The sequence below is a fragment of the Podarcis melisellensis genome, assembly GCF_964234715.1.
Source record: "Podarcis melisellensis genome assembly, chromosome: 18".
NCBI classification, from domain to species: Eukaryota; Metazoa; Chordata; class Lepidosauria; order Squamata; family Lacertidae; genus Podarcis; species Podarcis melisellensis.
The window spans coordinates 180,835-194,796 of record NC_138536.1 but is presented as its reverse complement, the minus strand read 5'-3'; the positions used below and the strand labels follow the sequence as shown (position 1 = coordinate 194,796).

The following is a 13,962-nucleotide window of genomic DNA, read 5'->3' as shown; positions in this document are numbered from 1 at the left end:
ACAATAGAAATGGATATAATGTAAATGGGGGGAAAGTGTAGATGCTGTGATCTGTAAGCGGGGAGGGAGGGAGGTCGACAGCTCATTTGAGCAAATACCATCATGGGAAAAGATGAATGTCCTTTAACAATATAAAATAGAAACTCAATCAATATGATATTAAAAAATAAATGCAAAAAGAGAAAGGTCCCCCCACCCACTCGAAGGCGACCGAAGCGCGGGGCCTTATCGCAGCGTCCCCTTACCAGAGCGGGTGCGCCACGGTGAAGCGCCTCTGCAGTCGCATGCCAGGGTTGGCCATTGCCTTCCGGAAGAGGACGGGCGAGTTGTGGGGCGAGGGGGCCGGGGAGCCCCCAGGGGAGCCTTGTGCCTTGGAGGAGGGCAACATCGTTCCTGCTGACCGGCAAATTCAGACGACTCGGGCAATGGGGAGTGTTGCCAGCCGACTCAGATGCCCTCGGTGCCCCACAAGACTCGAACCCAGGCCTTGCCAAGGAAGAGTCCCCTCCACTCGGAAGCCCCTGGAGGATCGGTCTTCTTTCCGCAGGGAGCACTCAGTGAAGCCCAGATCCCGGAGAGGAAGAAGGGGGTCCGCCATCCCGGCACGAAGGGAAGGCCCCGAGTGTGAAGCACGCCTCTGCTCCGTCCCGTCCCAGGAATCCTTTTGCCGAGAGGCCAGCCCCCAGCTGGGAAGCTAAACAAACGCCTTGGCCGGGCTCCAAGTCCTGAGTGCAAGTGCCAAGTTTCCCTCATCGCTGTCTCTGTCGGGACTGGAAAGGGGGGTGCGACCAGCCCGGCCTCTGAGCCCACCTCTGAACGGGGCAGGCTGGCAGCCGGCGGTCCAGAAAAACCCATTTTATTAAAAATGTAGAAGCCCCTGTGTGCGGGTGACACAATCCGGCCTTGGCACCGGTCACAGTAAACACGGCAAGAAGTGACGGGCCTGGCTCCCAAAGTTTGGCCAAGCCTGCCCTGTCATCGCGGTGCCCTTGGCGGGTCCAATTACGCTGGCAGTCAGGATCGCTCCCAAAAAAGGAGGGGGGGAATACACACCCCGGCAAATGCAAACAGTTGCCGTGACCTTTTGCTTCTGCTCTTCCCAAATATCTGCCGCTCACTCGTCATTGTCATCCGTTGAGAGACTGACGGTGGGAAAACACAAGCCCAACTTCCTGGTGGTTTTGCCAGGCTGCGTTTGGGGTTTGTTTTTTTTAATAAGAAATGCATTGGAAAGCGAAAAGAAACAGCTCCGGGCTTTGCTTGATGTAGAACACAGAATACGACTGGGTTGTGGTTTTTAAAAAATAGGATCATGGGTGTTAAAACCAGGAACGGAGAGGGGCAGTTAAACAACCCCCCCCCAAAAAAATCCCAAGTCCCCTAGAGTCCATAACTGAGTTCCCTATCGGTAGGCGGAAACGACAGAGGCCAAGCAGACGACACAAAAGGAAAGAGGGATGAGGAGGGAAGAGGGAACCAAGCGAGTTCAGGTTCCAGCTCTTCCACTTGTAGTTTCTACAATCTCCAGATGTAATATCTGGTTATGCAATGCGAGAAACATGAGGCTGGACTAGGCAGGTCTTTCCTAAGAGTTATTTAGGAAATAGAGGACATCTTTGCATGCTCTTCTTATAAGAAAAAAACCCTGCTCCCTTTCCCTTATGAGGTATTCCAGAGCTAATTTTGGCTAATTCAGCATATTCACACAATTTCTTTTGCCACTCTGCCTCAGTTGGGATCTGGTCTCCTTTCCAATACTTGACAATTAAGACTCTAGCCGCAGTTGTTGCATAAAGAAATACACTTTTGTTCTCTTTAGGGGTATCTCAAAGCTACAAACATGAGTCTGACCAAACTGGGGGAGGCAGTGGAAGACAGGAGTGCCTGGCCTGCTCTGGTCCAGGGGGTCACCAAGAGGCGGACACGACGAAACGACTCAACAACAACAACAATTGTCATATAAACATATAATGCAGAGCAGATAAGCCTCTGGTCTTTTAGTGAATATTTCTCTGACTCTCCCGTTGTTTCCTTGCCAGTGGACTAACATGGGGAGGGGGCAGAAGACCCCCTGTCGAGATGGGTGCTGTTCGGCTGTCGCCCCCCTGAGCCCCACCAGGGGGCAGCAGCGCAGCGTCCCCAAAACTGGTAAAGAAGAAGATTGGCAAAATAAATTACTGAACTATGCAGGACAAATTATTGCAAAAAAGGGGCAATTGCTCGGCGCATATTTTTAAAGCTTTGTGTACAGACTTTTACATTAGTATAACTTTTAAAAGTCACTTGAAATAAGATGAAGAAGATTTCAAAATTGGATTAAGTATGTAAGGTTTTATGGATGTGCATAAACAAGTATATTATAAAGGAACCAAGAGGGGGTGTGGAGGGAAGTCGACCGCCCAAAAAATCAAGGTTTAATCTGTTTGTGACATTTTCCTTTTCTCCCCCCCCCTTTTGTTATTTTTGGAAAATCAATAAATTGTTATCAAAAAAGGAGGGGGAGAAATTGCAGAATATTGTACCTGGCTGAATTTGGGGGGGGGGCTCAGTCCCCTCGCCCCCACCCATAATGGCAGCCCTGCTTTTGTGATCGATTATGCATTGGAGAACAAAAAGAAACAGCTCCTGGCATTGCTCAATTTATAACACAGAATACAACTGGGTTGGGTTTTGTTTTTTTAAGAAATACAATCATGGGACATACAGAAAATATAAAGCAATGCAGTGCTTTTTTCATTAAAAAAAATGTTTAGGGCTACTTTCATTTTCCTACTCATATTGAAATACTGCCCCCTCAATGAGGCCAAACTTAGATTCACAAAATGTTTAGGGGTATGTGTAGCCTTGCGTGCCCCCAGAAAAAAGCACTGGCAATAATGATAATTTATTTCTACTCCACCCATCTGGCTGGGCTTCTCCAGCCACTCTGGGTTGCTCCCAACAGAATATTAAAAACACAGTAAAACATCAAACATTAAAAACCTCTGTTATAAGAAAAAAAACCCTGCTCCCTTTCCCTTATGGGGTATCCAAGAGCCCGTCTAAAGTGGGTTCCCTACCGGTAGGAGAAAATAACAGATCAGGTTTACAATCCACTTTGCTTCTCAATATTCTCTGCTTGGCCTCTGTTATTTTCTGTTATATATTTTCTCCTACCGATAGAAAACCTACATAAGGACTCTAGACGGGCTCCTGGGTACCCCATAAGGGAAAAGGAGCAGTTTTTTCTTATAACACTTTGCTCAGGAGTAAACGGCTTCTGCCCACACGCCAAGGGCCCCCTTATGAATGAGCTCCCTTCCAGAAAAGCCGAGCGACACATCTGCCCTGCGGTGGAAATCGAATTAGCCGGCCGAGGAGAGCACCATGGCAGCCATCACCACCCCTTCTGGCCCTAACTGGGTTAGCCTCTTGCCTATTAATGCTTGCCGAACGAAGGGGCGATCGCTCACACGGCCCATGCCCTGCAAAGTCCCAGAGGGAATGGCAGAACCCCCAAAGAAGAGGGAGGCAATAAACTGTGAAGATTGGTCCCCCGGCTCTCGGTACTCCTAGGTCCCTTGAAGGCAGTGAAGGTCCTGTGTCCAGAGGCGCTTGGAGGATGGATGGCGGCTAACAGATTGAGGTTGAATCCTGACATGACAGAAGGACTGTTTTGGGGGGCGGGCGGATGTGGGGGACTCCCTGGTCCTGAATGGGGTAACTGTGCCCCTGAAGGACCAGGTCCGCAGCCTAGGGGTCATTTTGGACTCCCAGCTGTCCATGGAGGTGCAGGTCAATCCTGCGTAGAGGGCAGGTGCCTACGAGCTCCATCTGGTACGCAGGATGAGACCCTCTCTGCCCTCAGACAGTCTGGCCACAGTGGTACATGCTCTGGTTATCTCCTGCTTGGACTACTGCCATGCACTCTCCATGGGGCTCCCTTGGAAGGTGACCCAGAAACAACAACTAATCCAGAATGTGGCAGCTAGACTGGGGACTGGGAGTGGAGAACACAGAACACCAGTCCTGAGAGACCTACATTGGCTCCCAGGACCTTTCCAAGCACAATTCAAAGGGTTGGTGCAGACCTTGAAAGCCCTAAACAGCCCTGTATCCCTCGCTAGCTTCAAAACCTCCTGGGCTTTTTTTGCAGAACATGGAAAGCTCGTTTCACTGGCTGGCCGGCTGAGCCCATAATAATTTCGCCTGTGCAAAAATAAAAAGTGTGAACCGATGAGCAGATCACAGCCGGAGGAAATTCAGCTATATTAAATTCTCCCTCCAGTTGGGGACAGGAGGGAGCCTCTGGCCTTGGTCTGGCATCCAGGGGAGACCCTACTCTGTGCATCTGCCTGGGGCTCTGGACGTCTCGTGCAATAATGGCTGTGGAAACATAACTCTACCACACTCAGCGATAGATTTTGTAGCATTTGGGAGGCTAGTGTGCGTGTGCGTGTGTGTGTGTGAGAGAGAGAGAGAGAGAGAGTGAGAGAGAGAGAGAGAGAGAGAGAGAGACTTTATGGAGGTAGAATTCTGTGTATGTACAAATTCATAGTACAGTGGTACCTTGGTTCTCAAACTTAATCCATTCCGGAAGTCCGTTCCAAAACCAAAGCATTCCAAAAAGCTTTCCAAAATGGAAAGTCATGCAAAATGAATTAATCCATTCCAGACTTTCAAAAACAACCCCTAAAACAGCAATTGAAATTTTACTATCTAACGAGACCATTGATCCACAAAAGGAAATCGATAAACAATGTACTGCAGTCACACAATCAATCAGTAGCTGAACTGGGTTCCACACAGTCACAAAAACAAACGAAAAGAGCCACATAAACGCAAAATAAATAGCAAAAACAGACAGACCTCAGCGTAACACTCAAAATGGAGCATGTTCGGCTTCCGAAAAAAGTTCACAAACTGGAACCTTACTTCCGGGTTTGGGCTCCAAGTTCTTTGAGTACCAAGGTACCACTGAATTGTAGAGTTGCAAGGGACCCCCAGGGGTCATTCAGCCCAACCCCCTGCAGTGCAGGCTGTCCCTGTCAAACCTGCAACCTCGGCGTTGTTGGTGCCATGCTCCAACCAACTGAGCCATCCAGGCTGTGTTCCACCATCAAAATTGGCAGCCCGCATTTTTGCAGGCTGGCCATTCTGGTCCTTGCAGGCTCAGGGGGCTGAAAGAGCAGTTGACCTTTGAATTCCCCCCTGGGACAAATAATGCAGAACTGATTGGTACCCCCAGGAGACTCTAAATCGAAAACTCCTCCAGCTGGAAGAAGAGGCGGGGGGCAGCCTCCTTCTCCGGAAAAGGCCATTTCCTAAGCCTGAATTTCCCCTCTGCTAAAATTCGATCGGAAGGCAAGCAGCCAGATCCATATCTCCTGCACCATCATTATTACAGGGCAATAAACAGGTCTGGGTTAATAAAGCACAACAGCAGCCTTCGACCAGACTGCTGCTCGCTCCATTTCCATGCTCGGCGGGACCTGGGCTTTTAAAGGTAATTTTGCTCCTTTCCAGCTCACAAACTGGGAGCCTTCCTTTCTCTCCCTCGCCGCCCTTTGCAAGTTAAGAACCAAACAACAAAAGAAGATTGTGGGCTTGAGGGGTTTCTGAGAAGCAGGTGTTATAGGAATTCTAAGGTCTTATATATATAAAATAAATGTTCATAAATGTACAAGGCAAACACATAAATAAGTATATCAACCACGTGTCTGAAATAGTACAGGAGAGCAATTCTGAAGCCATTGGGACTCTCCCAAATTGACCTCAAATATTTCCCTGCAAGGAAATGGGAAAAGCTTTCCAATTGTCTTTGGACTGTCTGGCAAGTATCTGTTAAGCTGAGCACACTCTCAATATGCACAAGAGATTCAGGAACTAAGTATTTACCATCTCCAAGGAAATATTATTATTATTATTAGTAGTAGTAGTAGTAGTAGTAGTAGTAGTAGTAGTAGTAGTACCCCGCCCATCTGGCTGCTACCCAGAAAAGGCAATCTGATAAGGCATTCTCAGGTCTCCTGGCAGACAGGAGAGAAGCAACACACTCCCATTTCTGCTGGGGACGACCTCTTTCTATGATGCATGGATGATGTTTTGGAGGAGGGTGGTCTTGAGCTACAGGGTGGGCAATTTCAAAAGACTATATAGGGGCTTGCGCACCATTGTTCTGGGTTCTCTCCTCCCTCCTGCGTGTGGGGAGTGAGGACCCTGTTGCAACAGTTCAATAAAGATCAGGCTTACGAGCTGCTTGGCTTCTCAATATTCTCTGCTTGGCCTCTGTTATTTTCTCCGACCGACAGAGAACCTACTCTATACGGGCTCTTGGATACCCCATAAGGGAAAAGGAGCAGGTTTTTTCTTATAACACAGGGGTGCGAGTTCGGAAGGGGCCCAGGATGGGTTTGCCAAGAACTTCAAGGACCCTTCTGCTGGTGACCCCAAGGCTCATCTAGTCCAACCCGCTTGCCGTGCAATGGGAAGGCTTCGGGGGGAAGGGGAAGATGCCCGGGGCCTCGCTCACTGGGAGGGCTGCCCCTGTTGCAGCAAAATGCCCGGTACATTTGGAAGGAGGCTGGTGTCTACAGAGCAGAAAGTGGGGGCAGCCTGAGGCAGTGTAGCTCTGGGATCGGGGGGGGGGAATCCAAGAGATCTCCAAATGCTGCTCCTGCCTGCATGACAGTTGCCAAGACTCCAAAGCGCACTGCTCAGGATTCAGCTCGGCGCAAGGAAGACGTTTTAATGGCGGCACTTGCAGAGTAGAGGCACACAGGTCGTGAAGGGTGACTCATGCACAAACGTCTCACGCCCCTAAAAGCAGTCCTGCGCCATTATCCTTTCCAGCCTCTGTCACTGCCATTCCTGAGATCATCCTCTCCCTTTGCCTGTCAGCAGCCACCCCTAATGGCCACCAATTACAGGGCCCGCTGATTCTTCTTTAAAAATAAAAATTGGTTTGTTCCCAAGCAGGGAGAATTAAAAGCCAAGCGGTCCTCCTCTCTCACCTATCCACACAGACACGCAACACCAGCTCTCGCTTCCTGCTTCTCCACAGGACCAGGCTGGTTGGAAGCAGAGGGATGGTGGGGGGAACTGGCTAGGGAACCCCCAAGGGAAGAAGGTTCAGAGCTCAGGGAATGGGGCAAGGATGAGGGAGAAGCAGGAGAAGACTGGGAAGAAGAGGGAACAGGGCTTTGTGAGCAGGGAGAGTCGGTGGCAGAGAGCGGTCCAGAATCGGAGTCAGGAGCTGAAGCAGGAGAGGCAGGAGGCCAAGAGGCAGAGATCCAGCTGGGAAGGGAGCCCAGAGGGGAGAAAGGAAACTGACCCTAAACCTCTGCTCCCTTGCGGGATATTTTGGGAGAAGAAAAGGCTCAGGAGTGAACCCGACGCCAATCCAGAATGGAGTCCCTTGTCTGCCTCCTTCCGGCAGCTCCTGGTGCCCACTGTCTTCCTCTGCTTTCCTTCGGACCCCGTCAGCCAGACCAAGAGGGGGTTTCTTTCCCCATCTGACAGCCCAGGACTTTCCTACACACAGCCCAGGCTGGTCACCTCAGCGCTGCCTATTGCAGCAGTTTGACCCGTGGAAGCACGCTCCATTGTCTCCTGAAACAGAGACTACTGCAACAAAGCACCGGACTGTTGTGATTCGACGTCGGAGGTTGGGGAAAGGGTAAAAATAAGATTTTCGTGCTGGGACACACTGGGTGGATCTCTTTATGGCGGCTGGGGGGGGGTCAGCAGTGAGCCCCTCAGGCTGTGGAAGCAGCTGCCTCTCAGAGCCCTGGGGTGCTACTCAGGCACGACTCGGCTGGGCTGGCAGCACACGAGTTGGTCATGAATCACCCGGAGGAGCGCCTGGCATGACTCAAATGGTGCTCTCCTCACCCATGCCGGCATTTAGTGACCAGGCACTGATTCAGAGGGAGCTAGCGGAAAACTCCGAGGAACAGAGAGACCCCTGCGGCCCACGCTTTGCGCGCCAAAACCTCCCAGGGGAAAGACCCGGTTTGTGCTGCTCCCTTTCTTTTCTTTTCAATTTTAAACACTTTATTGAAATTAAAATGAAGAAACATATAGAAGTATTATCTATGAAGGAAATAAAATAAAAAATAAAACTTATTACATTACAATATGTTCCTCTTGGATTCCTAACGGCTTCCCGTCACCCCACCATGCGCCTACCGCTTAATCTATCTAGCACGCTGCTTGTTTCTCTTTCCTTCTGTTAATTTTCATCAACATTATATTTCTCATACTGATCCATCATACTGCAGAAGTCATTCAAAGGCTGCCACAGATGTCATGCTGTTACAATAATCCATTAGATATTTTTTATACATGTCCCATTTCCTAATAAATGTCTGATCAGAGCGATCCCTCAATTTTTGTGTGAAATTAGCCAACTTGGCATACTCCAACCGTTTAGTTTGCCACTTCAGCTTTGTCATGTTTTCTCTCCTTTCCAATTCATAGCGATTAGAATTCTTGCCGCTACCGTAGCATACAAGAATATTTCTCTCGCATTTTTAGGAATATCTGGGCCTAATATCTGGCCCCTGAGCCTTAGTTTGCCTGCCCATGGTCTTGACCCAGCAAGAGTCCCCCGCTAAGCTATATCGAGAGCTGAATCATCGTAAAGCTTGGTCTGCACATATCTTTTCGAAAACCACACGCACCCACTTCGAAAGAAACTAAAAACCCACAGCGGAATTACTAGCGAGTGAGTCATAGATTGACAATATAGGGAAAGTCGCTTTGTAGGCAGAGGGAGGGGAAAAGAGAAAGGAATATGTATATATTTATCGATTTTGCTCCAAGGCCAGTTCTCGAAGAGCGTTCTCATTCCCCTCCGACGCCTTCCAGGCTTCTCAGTGATGAAGGGCTTCAGAATTAAATTCTGCACCTGAGCCCCCTGGATACGAGGCTTCGACTTCTGCAGAAAAGAGTGGGTGGATACGGGGAACAGCCTTCAATTATACAGATGCTCCCCGTCTCTCCCTGACAGCCTTACAGCCTTGATTTGCCGCTGCCCCTCCCGCCAGGCCCCAAACCTTTTTCTAGACGGAAAACTGCCAGGTGCAAAGAGGTGGAAACTCTCCCGCAACCAGGGGAGATTCTCAGAGATGGGCGGCTGCACCTGCCACCCGCTTCCCAAGCCATCTGCCGGGACCCCAAAGCAACCTCAATGAGGGCAAGTCTCATGCCAAGCCATTCAAGGACGGTGCACATCTGTGGAAAGAAGAAGGGGTCCCAACTAAAGAAGATTGGCAAGTTAAATTAATGGAATATGCTGAAATGGCAAAAGTGACAACTAAGAGGAAGCGACGACAAGAAATTTAAAGAATCTAAGATGTTTATTGCATATCTACAGAAGCAGTGTACACAGGGTATTACATTTACAGATAGGTAGCCGTGTTGGTCTGCCATAGTCAAAGCAAAATAAAAAAAATTCCTTCCAGTAGCACCTTAAAGACCAACTAAGTCAGTTCTTGGTATGAGCTTTCGTGTGCATGCACACTTCTTCAGATACACACTGTGTGCATGCACACGAAAGCTCATACCAAGAACTAACTTAGTTGGTCTTTAAGGTGCTACTGGAAGGAATTTTTTTAGGTTATTACATTAGCGGGGTTTTAAAAATCACTGGCAATTTTGTGATGAATGGATAATAAGTAATTTAAATAGGTGTCAACCTGAACAATGGACATGCGGTATATTGATAAATAAGGGAACCAAGGAAGGGGCTAGAGGGAAGTCAATTTGTTTTGTTTTGGTATTGTTTTCATTTTTATTTTTTGTTATCTTTTGAAAATCAATAAATTGTTATAAAAAATGGAAAAAGGATGGCGCACGCCTGAAGCCCTGGGGCTCAGAGGAGCAGCTTGGTGATTATGATTCTTTCACTGTCGTCCCTGCATTGCGGCGGGTCAGACTAGATGACTCTTGGGGGACCCCTTTCCACTCTGCACCTCTACAATTCCCAGAACCTGCAGCAGTGCTGGACTCAAGGAACAAAAGAGCAGAGGTTCACTGCCTGGCAGCCCAGCCATTCCCTCTGATTTGTGGCCTGGGGATTCAAGAAGCAGAAGAGAAGGAGGAAATTGGTTTTTTCTCTCTGGCGGAGAGTTCGCAGGCAGGTCAGCAAGGAGCATCTCGCAAGGGGAGATGCGGAAACGTCGGTCCAGCTTTGAGAAAGCCTGGGCTTAATCACTAGACGCTGATGGAAGAATTCAATGGCACCCGAGGCTCTGGATTACAGATAGCTAGAATGAGGATAGCTAGGATGAGGATAGCTGGATGAGAATCCCAAGATGTCTGGGGCTAGGGAGATGCCTCTGGGTCTGACCCCTGGCTTTCCAGACAGCTCTTCCATAAACATGGCCTTAACAATGAGTCCATAAGTAACTATGGAGGCCAATTCTGGATCCCCATGTCCTTCCACAGTGGGGACATTGGTTTCCAGGCAGGAGTTGATCCCGGTGAGGGTTTGCCAAGCGTGCCTTCCTCTTGGCACATTTCTCCCTCGCGTCCTGAGTTCGAGTTTCTTCAAAGCCCAGGGCACCTTTGGGGAAGGCTGTTCTCCAACTGGAGCGCTCGCAGGCAACTGTTTCCCAGTTGTCGGTGCTTATACTCCATTTTTAAGGATTTGCCTTGAGAGAGTCTTTGAACCTCTTTTGTTGACCACCAGCATTACGCTTTCCATTTTAAAGTTCGGAATAGAGTAGTCACTTTGGAAGACGATCATCAGGCATCTGCACAACATGGCCAGTCCAACGAAGCTGATGTTGAAGAATCATCGCTTTGACACTGGGGATCTTTGCTTCTTCCAGTAAACTGGCATTAGTTCGCCTGTCTTCCCAAGTGATGTGTACAATTTTTCACTCCCCGCCTCCCAGCCTGTCACCTGAGTTACTCACCCACTCTCTCTCCCAAAGGTGCTCAAATGCCTTCCCCCACTCTCTCTCTCTCTCTCTGAAGCAGGGCAAAATGACCGCAGAGGAACTAGGTGCCATCAAAACAAGGAAGACTCACAAATCCTTGCCGGAAGCCACCTGTCACGGCCACCCAGGTCTGGTCCCAGCTCACAAGAGACCTCACTCCGTTGCAGCTTATTTACAGGAAAAGTTTATTGAAGATTTCTGCTTCTCATACAGTTCAGCATTGTGGCCGTACGTCTGCCACGTTAGACCGCTGAAGTCCCCTCTGACTCCTCCCCTCTTCCGCACCAACTTAATAGCCTGGCTCTAGACCACCTCTTCCTCTCCTTTCTTTTCCGCAGGGTCTTCCTGCCCCCCTGGGTTCCCTCTCTCCGTGACTCGCCTGAGGCTGAATCCTCTGCCGCCTCTTCCCCCCTCTTTCTGGCTTTAGGGCCGGGCTCCTCCCCTGAGCTCTCTCCACTTCCGCGCGCCTCTACGTTTGAACTTGGCGCGCGTACGTTGCTGCTGACCTTTCTTTCGACCGCTACACCACCCCCTGTTCTGCTCTCCACCCTTTCCGGCTGAACACCCTGCTCCAACCCCCTTTCTCTGTTCTCTCCTAATCCTGCTCCCTCCGAGAGGCTGACGACTCCACCCCCTTTACTCCGTTCCGGCTGAGACGTCTCTTGCTTCCTCTGTCTTCCACTGGGCTCCTCTCCGCTTCTCCCTTCTCCTCCCCTTTGCTTGATTAAGGTAACCCCCTTTTGAGAATCCTCTGACTCGCTGCTCAGACTCGTGGATTCCCTCAGAATTCCGTCATCTTCTTCCTCATCCTTCTGCCCCTCCTCCCACTCGCTCTCCGTCTCCTCTGTCATCTCCTCCTCTCTCCCAGAAACCCTGACATCCATCCCCCCCTCGAAGCCCCCCCTTCCCCCCTCCCGCTCGCCGGGGACCGGTTGTGGAAACTGCGGCTCTTCGGGGGTAGGCTCAGGATACAGGTCGTCTACGTCAATGTTCTCTGCTGGCAGTTCTGTGTATGTGTATTCGAAGTCGGGTTCTTCCCCCAAATGCTTCTCAGTCTCTGCTTCCATCGCTACTTCCTCCGGTGCTGCCCGCCAAGGACCTATCAGCCACCTCTTACGCCATTCCTCCTCTGGCTGCTCCTCCCACCAATAAGGGGTTTCCGTGTCCACCCCCGAGCACGATCCCCTGGGCGGGCTTGATTCTGGTGTTCTTTCCTCGGGGGAAGAGAAACCCCTGAACGTGCTATCTGACAATGTGGGTGTGAAAAGCCAGTCATCAAAGTACTCAGCTGGCATGGGTCTATGTGGGAAAAGTGCATGGAACTCTTCTTTCAAAAGGGGTTCGTCTAACTCGTAGCCTGGCACCCAACTATTAGCAGCGGCTGGTGTGCCCTCCCTGGCGAGAAAATATTCAACTCCCTCCTCCCCCCATCTCGAGTCCAGTATCTCTGTGACCTCGTTAAGAGGTTCTGGTCTTGGCGATTCCCCCCTCTCAGGCGCCCCCCTACGTGGCTCTGGGGGTGCTCCTGACTCTTGAAACCTGTGTGGGGTTTTGTAGGGAGTGAGCACCGACCTATGAAAGACCGGGTGCACCCTGGAACCTTCCGGAAGGGCTAGACGAAAAGCCACCGGATTGATCTTAGCCTCAACTTGATATGGCCCTAGCTGCCTGTGTCCTAACTTCTTCTTGGCCAATGACCTGGCCGGCATCGCGTGGGCTGCTAACCACACCCAGTCCCCAACCTGGATGTCCTCTCCCGCCCTCCTGTGCTTATCGGCCTGCACCTTATACGCCTGTTTTGCCAGCTCCAAATGTCTCCGCAGCTCCTCGTGCACCTCTTGCAACTCCGCTGCAAACTGGTCGGCATCTTGAGGCCCCCCCCCTCCTGGTGCCGCAAATCTCGGGAAGGTTCTGGGATGACGGCCATTGTTCGCGAAGAAAGGCGTCACCCCGGTGGAAGCGTGTTTCGTGTTGTTGTAGGCGAATTCAGCCATCGGCAGATAGTCTACCCACGCCGCAGGTCGCTGGTTGGCGTAGCACCGCAGGTACTGCTGCATGATCGCGTTGACCCTCTCCGCTTGACCGTTGGTTTGTGGATGCCTCGCCGATGTCAGGTTGATTTTGACGTGCAAGATGCCCAGAAGCTTTCGCCAGAAAGTGGAAACAAACTGGCGCCCCCTGTCGGACAAGACGGACTGCGGAAGTCCATGCACTCTGAAGACGTGATCGATGAAGAGCTTTGCGGTCTGTTCTGCCGTCGCCACCTTGGCACAAGGGATGAAGTGCGCCATCTTGGTGAACAAGTCCACCACCACTAACACCGCCGTCTTACCTCTGGAGCTGGGCAGGTCTGTAACAAAGTCCAACGCTACCCTCTCCCATGGTTGCTGCGGTGTCTCCAGCGGTTCTAGCAATCCCGCCTGCTTCTGGTGCACTGGTTTGGACCTCTGGCAGATATCACACCTGGCGACGTAGTCCGCCACCTCTCCTCTCATCTGGGGCCACCAAAAGTCTCTAGCCACCAACTCCATCGTCTTCTCTTTGCCGAAATGGCCTGCACTAGGGGCGTCATGCAACTGTTGCAGAACCTTGGCTCGAAGATCGTCGGTGGGCACGTAAAGGGCACCCTTACGAGTCAAAAGTCCATCTTGTAATTGAAACTCATCGTTGTGTCGCGACCCTCCGCGTAGCTCCTCCATCTTAGACTGTGCAAACTGATCCCTTTGCAACGCGCGTCGCACCGCGTCCAGGTCGACTGCGATGGTAGCGCACGTCCACGCCTGCGGTGCGAAAATGTGCTTTGCTGCGATTGGAGCTGCTTCCTCCAAGTATTGCGGCTTTCGGGACAGCGCGTCTGCAATAACATTGAAGTCTCCTGGGATGTATTCTATTTTGAAGTCGAAGTCCGCAAAGAACTCCGCCCAGCGCATGTGTCGCTGGGTCTGCAACTTAGCCGTCCGCCAATACTCTAAGTTCTTGTGATCCGTGCGGACCTGCACCGTGTGCTTGGCTCCTATTAAGAAGTGTCGCCACG

At 50.7% G+C, this 13,962-nt stretch overlaps 1 protein-coding gene across 4 annotated transcripts in view; it reads right to left on the bottom strand.

Annotated features, from left to right (window-relative positions):
- The window catches only part of PDE4C (phosphodiesterase 4C), a 58,599-nt gene that overhangs the window by 22,953 nt on the left and 21,684 nt on the right, over positions 1 to 13,962 (bottom strand). The window contains exon 1 of one of the 4 annotated variants that reach the window (XM_081895500.1): positions 246 to 1,063. The exons of the other annotated variants lie outside the window; for them this stretch is intronic. Coding sequence (XP_081751626.1) covers positions 246 to 388 — 143 coding nt within the window. The 5' untranslated portion in view covers positions 389 to 1,063. Of the gene's footprint in view, positions 1 to 245; positions 1,064 to 13,962 lie in introns of those variants that run through there. 4 annotated transcript variants of the gene reach the window in all.